At 48.9% G+C, this 9,778-nt stretch overlaps 1 protein-coding gene across 4 annotated transcripts in view; it reads left to right on the top strand.

Annotated features, from left to right (window-relative positions):
• The first annotated feature begins 3,100 nt into the window (after nucleotides 1–3,100).
• GPR161 (G protein-coupled receptor 161) overlaps nucleotides 3,101–9,778 on the top strand; it is a 49,708-nt gene continuing 43,030 nt past the window's right edge. Inside the window, exons 1-2 of one of the 4 annotated variants that reach the window (XM_026509436.4) lie at nucleotides 3,101–5,461; nucleotides 7,572–7,696. In XM_026509436.4, coding sequence (XP_026365221.1) covers nucleotides 7,681–7,696 — 16 coding nt within the window. In that variant the 5' untranslated portion in view covers nucleotides 3,101–5,461; nucleotides 7,572–7,680. Of the gene's footprint in view, nucleotides 5,462–5,755; nucleotides 5,855–7,571; nucleotides 7,697–9,778 lie in introns of those variants that run through there. The other 3 variants (XM_057315426.1, XM_026509437.4, XM_057315425.1) reach the window with 3 other exon arrangements.

Raw genomic sequence — 9,778 nt, 5'->3', positions numbered from 1 at the left:
CTGCCTTTTCTCCATGCCTGAAACACCCTTCCTTAGATGCCTACCAGGCTGACTCCTTAACTTCAAGTGTTTTCTCAAAAGATACCCTCTCAGTGAAGCTTTCCCTGCTGGCCCTATTCAAAATCTCAAGCCCCATCCTTACTCCTGCACTTCATTTCTCCTTCCTGGCTTTATTCCTTTTTTTTTTTTTTTTAAGAGTTTTATCTCCATCTAAAATAGAACGTAGTTTGCTTTTTTTATTGTGTCTCCCTCACCCAAATGTAAGCTCCATGGTGGCTTGGATTGTTGTGTTTCTTGTGTACGGTTGTAATTTTTGGGCAGGGAGCTGGCATATGGTACTCAGAAAACTGTTGTTGAATGAATGAATGAATAACAACAACGTAATGCTCATTTCAGTATGTTAACCCCACTAGATGACACTGTGAAGTGGTCAGACACTTGAAGTTATAGACAGAATCACTGTGAATGTGACATATAGAAATGCAGACCAGGTCACTGAACTTGAATTGGTAAATCTGATACCCTGAGTAGCATTGTTAACAGGGATGTGATTTTCCAAACTAGTGAACAAGTCTTGGTGAGGTTTGAACAAATCAAAGTACATTCTTTCTTTAATTTACACAGGAATAGCCTTCCTGGATACATTGGTATATAACAAAACTATGCAAAAGAAAAAAAAAAACCCTCTGTGCTTAGATGTAAATAGTTAGACTCTAGACTCAGAAAATAACAAAGCTTTTTTGTGGGCCTTCCCAAAGTCACATGTAAAAGGAACTGTTCTCCTTGTCATGACTTCAAGACATCTGGTATCCTCGGCCCTGTCCACTAAATGTCTGGAGTACCCTCTAATCATTGTGACAATCCCAAAATGCCCCCAGAGATTTCTAACATGTCATATTGAGGGCCACTGGGTTAGATGCTTTCTGTTCCAAATAACAGAAATTAAGCCCACGGTGGCTTAATAAAGTAACATTTACCGCCTCCTACAACTGACTAGTCCAGGGGTACATCAACTTCAGGGAAGGCCTCACCAAGGATCAAATGACTTAGCTGAGATTCTAAATTCTTATATTTATATTTAAATTCTACTGAATTCTACTTAAATTCTATGATTTCTCACTCTCTCTGTTCCTTAAAGGTTGGTTCCACCACCCAGCATTCTCAGCAAAATGTCCCTGGGGCTTCATCCTGACCCAAGAGCCCTGTGGCCAATCTCCAACCCCGAACCAAGCATCTGTCTGGAAAAGGTAGGAAATGCTGACAATCACAGCCCACCTCTGGAGCGGGGAGCCGGGGGGGGGGGGGGGGGGGGGGCGGGGGCGGGGAGGTCATCCCATGCAAACCTCATGACTGGGCCCCAGGGGGAAGCAATGATTCCCCAAAGGAAATTTGAGGGCACACTCCCCACAGGAGAGGGACTGGGTGCGGAACAGCAAACAGCAGCTCTCCCCAACTCCAGCCCAATCAGTCTCTGCAGGAGTGGGGCCTGAAACAGCATTTTAACAAATTCCACAAGGGATTCTTGTTATTTTCAAAGAGCTTTATCCAGACATAATCTACATACCGTAAATTTCTTTTTTTTTTTTTTAAAGATTTTATTTATTTATTTGACAGAGATAGAGACAGCCAGCGAGAGAGGGAACACAAGCAGGGGGAGTGGAAGAGGAAGAACCAGGCTCATAGCAGAAGAGCCTGACGTGGGGCTCGATCCCATAACGCCGGGATCACGCCCTGAGCCGAAGGCAGACGCTTAACCGCTGTGCCACCCAGGCGCCCCTACATACCGTAAATTTCATCCATTTGAAATGTACGAGTCACTGGGTTTTAGGATATTCACAGCCTTGTGCAATCAGCACTGTAATCTAATTTTATAACATTTTCACTATGTCTAAAAGGAGCTCTGTATCCATTAGCAGTCACCTCCCTTCCCACCCCACCCCAGCCCTAGGCGATCATTAATCTTTCTGTCCCTGTGTATTGACCTCTCTTGGCAATTTCATATAAATGGACGCACACAATATGCGGCCTTCTCTGTTTGTGACTTCTTTCACTTAGCCTCACACTTTCAAGTTTCAACCACGTTGTAGCGTGTGCCAGTACCCCATTACTTTTTATGACTGAGTAATATTCCACCGCATGGATAGAGCACATTTTGTTTTCAAGCCGTCAACCGATGGGCAATTGGGCTGTTTCCACTTTTTAGCTATTGTGAGTAATGCTGTCACGAGCATTCGTCTGTAGATTTTTGTGTGGATGTAGGTGTTTCTTTCTCTTGCTTTAATACCTACAAGTGGAATGCTGGGTCATATGGAAACTTTATGTCTAACATTTTGAGGAACTAACAGACTATTTTCTAAAGTGGCTGCTTATTTTACATTCTCACCCACAGTGTACAGGGTTCTAACTCCCCCAAATCTTCCACGATACTGGTTATCATCTTTTTCCTTACAGCCGTCTTAGTGAGTGCGAAGTGGAATCTCATTTCTGGTGTTGTTGCTGTTGTTTTTAAGATTTTATTGATGTATTTGATAGAGAGAGAGCGAGAGAGCACAAGCAGGGGGGAGCGGCCGAGGGAGAGGGAGAAGCAGGCTCCCCACTGAGTACAGAGCCCCATGCAGGGCTCGATCCCAGGACCCCGGGATCATGACCTGAGCTGAAGGCAGACGCTTCACCGAACTGAGCCACCCAGGCGCCCCGCATTTCTGTTTTGATATGCGTTTCCCTAATGATTAATGATGTCCAGCATGTGCTTATAGGCTATTTCTATACCTTCTTTGGAGAAACGTCTGTTTAGATCCTTTATCCTTTTTAAAGTGGATTGTTTTTCTTTTTAATGAGGCATAGGAGTTATTTGTAGGTTCTGGATGCAAGTTCTTTATCAGACACACGATTTGCAAATATTTTATCCTACTCTGTGAGTTGTCTTTCATTTTCTTGATGGGATCCTGGGAAGCACTAAAGCTTTTAATTTTGACAAAATCCAACACATCAAACCTCTCTTTAATCACCTGTGCTTTTGGTATTGCGTCTAAGAAATCTGCAAGGGACTCTTATCTATCCTAAGGTTTTTAACTAGATGCCCCTGAAGACATACTTTATTTTTTACATTTTTTCATTTAATTTATTTAAAAAGTTGCCCCTGGTCCTATAGGGGTAAATAACACAGATATGATTCCTGTTCTCATGGAGTTCGCATCTACCAATGGTGGCATACTCTAGGCAGATAAATAGAACAAATTAGATATATTTTACATTGAGATAAATTTTATATAGAAAAAGAACAGGGAGCCCTGAGAGAGAGTAGAGGTTAGAGAACCTCTTTTAGACTGGGCAGGGAAGACTTCTTTGAGGAGGTGACACTGAAGTTAAGACGTGAAGGGTAAGAAGGAGTCAGCCTGTGAAGAGTAGGGGAATAAAATTTTATGCAGAATGGACAGCATACTTCACAATTTGGCTTTGACTAGTTTTATGTGGACTATAGGATTGGAAAGAGACTTTATTTTAAAGATGTCTTGCCATATGCAGATTCTTCAACCAGCATTTAGGATTCACTTGGACAAAGCCTCTCATTATCTTAGTTAGGAGTCTTTTGGGGACCCCAAAAGGGAATGACTTACGAAAGTGACTTGGAAAAGAATGACTATGTATCTCTCTCTTCTTTTCTTGACAAAAATTCTCACACAAAATCCATGCCATGTTTTTCACACAACTGTCACCTCTATAGTGATATTTAGTGAAATAATTGATAACTTTTCTTTCTTTTCTCTGCATCTGAGTGGCTACTGCTCACAGCTCAATATTAGCTCCAGAAGGAAAAAAAAATCTTAAGAGAGCAATTGGAAAAATGCATCTGTTGGCAGCAATTTCTATTCTTGAACGCACAGTGAGTTCTGAGCTTATGAGCTATGGGCAGAAAAGCCTTTGTGATAAATAATATATTTGATAATGAGCAGCAAGAGGATAAAAAGGCTTTCAGTAGAAGAGGTCAAAATGAAATAGAATAAGTATGGGAAGGGCATCTTTTGCAACATGGGTGCACGTGGAGGCGAAAATCCGTAATTGCTTTTCTTGTTCTCTCCGTGTCAGTCTATGGCATATCTTCTCAGAGCTTTCTTAAATGCCAACTTTCAAAAGGGCTTAGCTCTCAGCTCTCAGGCTTTACGGCACCAGGTAATTTACTTACATGATCTCATTTCATCTTGTTCAGCTCAACAGATAGGCGGGTATGAGTATGCCTATTTCATATATGAATAAGCTGAAATTCAGAAAGGTTTAATAACTCCCCCAGGGTCACAAAGATCAGCCAGGGCCAGAGTCAATGCAAATTAAAACACACACACACACACACACACACACACACACGCGCACACACACAATCAAAACCCCAAAACCCAAAAACCCAAAAAACAACAAAGCAGGGATTTCAGAATAAAAGTCCAAAATAATCTTGAGAACAAACAGCTTTCAGCTCCTTCTGCATCTGGCTTTCTGGTGACCTAGCCTCTGAGAGGAGTTTCGGCTTCCGGTTTCGGACCAAATAAAGCAACTATCCCATAGGAATATTAAGGCATCCATTAACTTTTTTTCCTCCCCATTATCCCATTTGTCCCTGAAGACAAGCTGGGTGTTTGGTAAGTGCTAGATAGTGAATTACTGCTCTAAATGGTGCTTCAGTGGCCTAATGATGAGGGAGCAGCTCCCACAGTGCCAATCTGTAGATAAAAGAATAATTAACATAGTCATCAAAGCAGATGGATTTCAGAGGAATTCGAATCCTGCCCTGGGTGTAGCACCAGTTTCTGCTGGAGTTCGGTAAACCGGGCTTTGTAAATTCTTCCCTGATCTCTTGTTCTCTTCCTCCCTCCCTCCCTCCCTCTTTTCTGGAGCTCACCTTTGGCTTCAACTTTTCTTCCCCTTATTTAGACTGCTGCGTAGAAAACGCAGGAGGCTAAGGCCGGCTCAGAACGTGGGCAGTGAGGAAGGGGGAAAAACATGAAAAGGAACTGTTCTGTCCCTCCGAGCTGGCAGCGCCCTGGTCTGTGTGTTGTAATTATTGCTCCTCGGCCTTTTGGTTCAGAGGGAGAGTAGCGGAGCATTGCAAAGATCTGTTTACATTCACCCTCCCACTCGAGGGCTGTGGGTTCCTCAAAGGCTGGCTGCGCGGTGGATTCCCTGCGATATTTCCAGGGCGCAGGACGGTGCCTGGCACCAGGCAGATGTTCCTAGACGTCGGTAGGATGAATGAAAGGTGAGCAGGAAAGGCAAGGCCAGGAGTACGGCGCGAGATGGGAGGAGGAGGAGGACTGGGCCGTGCGGAGCCCACGGGGAGAATCCGAAAGTACGAGTGCGAAGGAGAAAAATGAAAAAGGGGACGTCCCAACGGCTGGAACTGGGACGGAGCGACGGGGTCAGGGAGGGCCCGAGCAGGGGCCACAGGCGCGAAGCGGGGCGAGCCGCGAGGGTAAGGACGAGACAAAGAGCAGCGGGCGAGGCTGCTCGTGGGAAGAGACGGGCAGAGTGGAGTGCGGGGGGCGGGCGGCTGCGGAGCCGGGGGGGCGCAGGGCTGGGGAGGGGCGGCGGCGCGGGGCGCGGGGGGCCGCGGGAGGCGGGGGGGGGGCGGCGCGGCGGAGGAGGGGCGCGGGCGCCGCAAAGTTACTTGGCCTGCGCCCGCCCGGGTCCGCGTGCTGGTGGCAGGGCGGCGGGCCGGCGGGAGGGGCGAAGCGGGGCTCGGCTGCCTGAAACCCGAAACCTCCAGTCGGCGAGCGCGGCCGGGAGGAAGGAAGCGGCGGCGGCGGCGGGCGAGGCAGAAGGCGGCCGGGCCGGGCCCTGAGCGGCGGCGGCGGCGGCGGCGGTGGTGAGCCGGGCGGGGGACGCGGGGCGGCGGCGGCTGCGGCGGCGGCGGTGAGCCGGCCGGGGGACGCGGGGCGGCAGTGGCGGCGGCGCGCGGGCCGGGCCCGAGCGGGGCTGAGTTCCCGGCAGGGCGGCCGCGCGCGGGGCGCCGGCGGGGAGGGTCGCGGCGCCCCTTCCCCCACGCCTCCCCGCCCCCACGGCGCTCTGCTTTCTCCGCGCCCCACGGCGGTAGGGGCTGTGCTCCGGACCGCGCGCGCTCCGCCTGCCGGTGGCGAAGCCCGAGCTCTTTGTGGGAAGATCTGGGGGGCGCGTCCCTCCCCTGCGGCCGGGAGCTTCGGACAGGCCCTTCCCCTGGTGCGCCCCATTTCTGCAGCACCTCCCGCAGCCCCTTTCTAGGACCCCCCGGGCAGGGAGGACATCGGTGCATGCCCGGGACCCGGCTGGTAGGGGCCGTGCTCCCTCAAGGCAAGGGGCTCACGCCGCGTTGGGGGACAGACGTGGGGGTGGGGGTGCCAAACGGCCTCGCCCCTTGGCTGGAATCCGTGAGGACCAGGTGAGCCTCCTTCTCCCAGTCGGGCTCAGGGCGCTCCCGAGGCTGGGCGGGAGGCGCGCCCAGAAGTCGCCGGGCCGACCCCCGGCGCGGCGGGGTGGGCGCCTCCGCCCCTCGCATCTGCCAGAAGGAGATTCGGTTAGCTTTGGGGGGACTGGGCCAGCCTTCGGGCCAGAGCTTAATTAACCCGTGGCACCTTTTGACGAAAGCATGCGAGGTGAGAATGTCGGCTGGGTAACTGGGATGCTCTGGTGCGCTTCCGAGAGGTCTGCTTTCCAGTAACTGCACGGCAGTGCTTGGGCACCGCTTGATAGCATATCTCTGCGGCTGTTTTTGTTCGCTGTAGTACCTTTCATCCGTGCTTACGAAGTGCTTTCGAGAGCGGGTCATTCGATCCTCCTCACTGTGAAGCAGGGAGGTGGCGTGGTTTTGGAGGGAAAGGACCTTAGTGCCTTGATGTGTCCAATGGGGATAATGGTAACTTCGGGCAAGCTCATCTCAGCGTGCTAGAGTCTGGGGAGGACGGGCATCACCGGGCCTCCTCCCCCGCTGGCCAGCCTCCTCTCTCCCTGCGCCCTGGCCCTGGGAATGAGCTGGAAAGAGGTCCTGCGTGGGGAAATAAGTGGCTTTCCCTTAGGATCCATCATATTGCAGCCTCGGAGACAGGTGAGGAGAGGCATTTCCCAGGCCCTCCAGGCAGAAAGAGGAGGCGGGAGGACCTCAGATCACATAGACACAGGCTCCTCGTTCAGCTTTCTTTAACTAGGATCTGTGTCACCCATGTCTGTCACTTCTTCCAGAGCGCCCCTTGTTTCTTGTTCTAGTCCACACCTGTCTTGTTTTGTATCTGTAAGATGTTCATAAGCACTTTTCATATACACTTTTAAAAATTTCATTCACTTAGCCTGTGAAGTGCAATTAGCCTGTTAGAGGTGGGAAGACAGACTCAAGAGAGGCAAGTACTCGGCCCAGGACCTGGGATTGAACTCAGGTCTTTGGACTTGGCAATGCTTTTCACATAGGCAGGTCCTTGAACTCAGGACTTCTCCCTGCCCCAAAGCTCTTCCCCCGTGGCAGGGAGATTAGGGACCCCTCCAAAAGAGGCCTGCGTGGCATTTTAGAAACGAAATCCAAGGCCTCAGGTAATCATACCATTCTCTTTGTGTTGCAGCCCTGCGCGGTGGGAGAATCAGACGAAGGACGACCGTGTGGTCAGAGGGCCTGAGCTCTTTGTTTGTGTTCTGTGGAAGGCAGAATGGGCTGAACTGGGACTGACCTAAATGTCTACCAAAGGAGGTACAGTTCTGTGGTGTAAACTCTGCTGCTGCCTGGGCCAGTCAGGAAGCCTTGCCTGCAGGAGGAGGGCTGGTGGGGGGGGGAAGGGGTTCTTAGTGGGGGGTTGCTGGTAGGGGAGGACTGCTTTGGGGGGGCTGGGAGCATGCCTCCCTATAAAGAGACAGGTGCAGGTGCAACCCAGCTCCAGCACATTGTGGCTTGGCCTGCATTTGCGGGGGAGCTCTAAGTTTTTATGGGAAAAAAAAAATCTCTTGTTTTTAAAGTCAGCAACTAATTCAAAACAGTTTTCAAAAGGTGCAGGGCGATCAAATTGTGTGTGCAGGCTGGTTGTTGATTGCAGAATGCCAGCTTGCAACCTCTGGGTTAGACCCTAGGAAGCACTTGTCATTCGGAGATGCAATAAAGCATGACTGGAGGGGAGGAGTGGTGTCTTCTAGCTGTTTTTCTTTGAGAACAAAAAACATCAACAAAACCGGAGATAGCTATCGGTGCTGCCTGGAGTTTGGAGGAAGGGTTGACTTTATGACACAGGCCTTCATTCATTCAGCCGGTGCTAATCTCATCTGATTCTAGTCTTCCACTGGGAGCATGCTTCCAGCCGGGTGGTATCTGGTCCCTTGGCCGGTTACGGCCATTCATTCAGGGCAGATCTGTTCAGGGAAGCTGGGAGCATAAAGGAAGGCGTTTTCTATGTGAGCTGTGGTAAAACAGGAGGAGGCACATCAGATTTGGGTTTGGGTTTGGTTTTGACTCAAGGAGCAGGAGAGAGAGCACTGTAGCGAGAGCACCATCTGAAGTCGGGTGGCCGGCACCCACCCCTGCCACTTGCAAACCTGTGACTGGGATGAGTAATGGAAAGCATGCCTAGAATGTAGTAACTTTAAAAAAAAAAACATGAATTATTATAAAAGTTTTTTTAGAATAGAAAAATGTATAGGAAAAGAAAATTCCCTCCACTTCTTCATTCCCTCTCCTCACCTGAGAGGGAACCACTGTAGGTGTAGTATTTTCTAGGTCTTCTTCAGTGCCTGAGTATATGCCAACCGAGTCAGGAAGTACAGGTGAAGATGTAATATATAGTTTATTGATACTATATTATAAAACATGATAAAATATTATCTGCATTTCTAACTGTAGGACCAGCCTTAATATATTGAATATGCTTTTAAAAATACATAAATGGGGATCATATATTACTGTGTGCTTTGTGACTTACTTTTTTGACTTAACAATGGGACTTGGATGTCTTCCAGTATCAAAAACATAGGGGCGCCTGGCTGGCCCAGTTGGGGGAGCGCGTGACTCTTGATCTCAGGGCCATGAGTTTAAGCCCCATGTTCGGTGTAGAGATTGCTTTAAAAAAAGAACGTAGAGAGGTGCCTGGGTGGCTCAGTCAGTTGAGCATCTGCCTTCGGCTCAGGTCATGGTCTCAGGGTCCTGGAATCGAGTCCCGAGTCGGGCTCCCTGCTCAGCTGGCAGTCTGCTTCTCCCTCTCCCTCTGCCCTTCCTCCCCACTTGTTCCCCAACCCCTCAGAGAAATAAGTGAAATCTTTAAAAGAAAAAAAGAACATAGATCTACTTCATTCTTTTTAATGGCTGCATAGTATTTCACGGTATAGATTCACCATAATTCATTTAAACAATCCCTTATTTATGGGATTTGATTCCAGCTTTCTGTCTTACAAATAAAATGCTACAGTGAGCACACAACTCGGTGTACATGAGAGTATTTCTGGATAAAACTTATTCCTACCAGTGAAGTTGGTGAGCCAAAGGGTATGTTATTTTAAACGTTTATTTAAGCAGAATTCTCTTTGTTTATTGGGATCTGGAGACTGCACTGAAAAAAAGATTGAATTTATTTACTTATTTAGGTTTACCTCTTTGGGGATAGGATGTATTTGGGATGCTGTTTTGGGGGGATAGGTAGTATATCCCCAAAGGCAACACCTCCCTCCTACCTCAGCCCTCTGTTTCCCTTTTTGGATGCAACTAATTTTTCCAGTTTTTTTTTTTTTTTTTTTTTTAAAGATTTTATTTATTTATTCGACAGAGAGAGAGAGACAGCCAGCGAGAGAGGGA

Source organism: Ursus arctos, unplaced genomic scaffold (genome assembly GCF_023065955.2).
Source record: "Ursus arctos isolate Adak ecotype North America unplaced genomic scaffold, UrsArc2.0 scaffold_2, whole genome shotgun sequence".
Taxonomy (NCBI): Eukaryota; Metazoa; Chordata; class Mammalia; order Carnivora; family Ursidae; genus Ursus; species Ursus arctos.
This window is presented reverse-complemented; position numbering and strand designations above follow the sequence as displayed.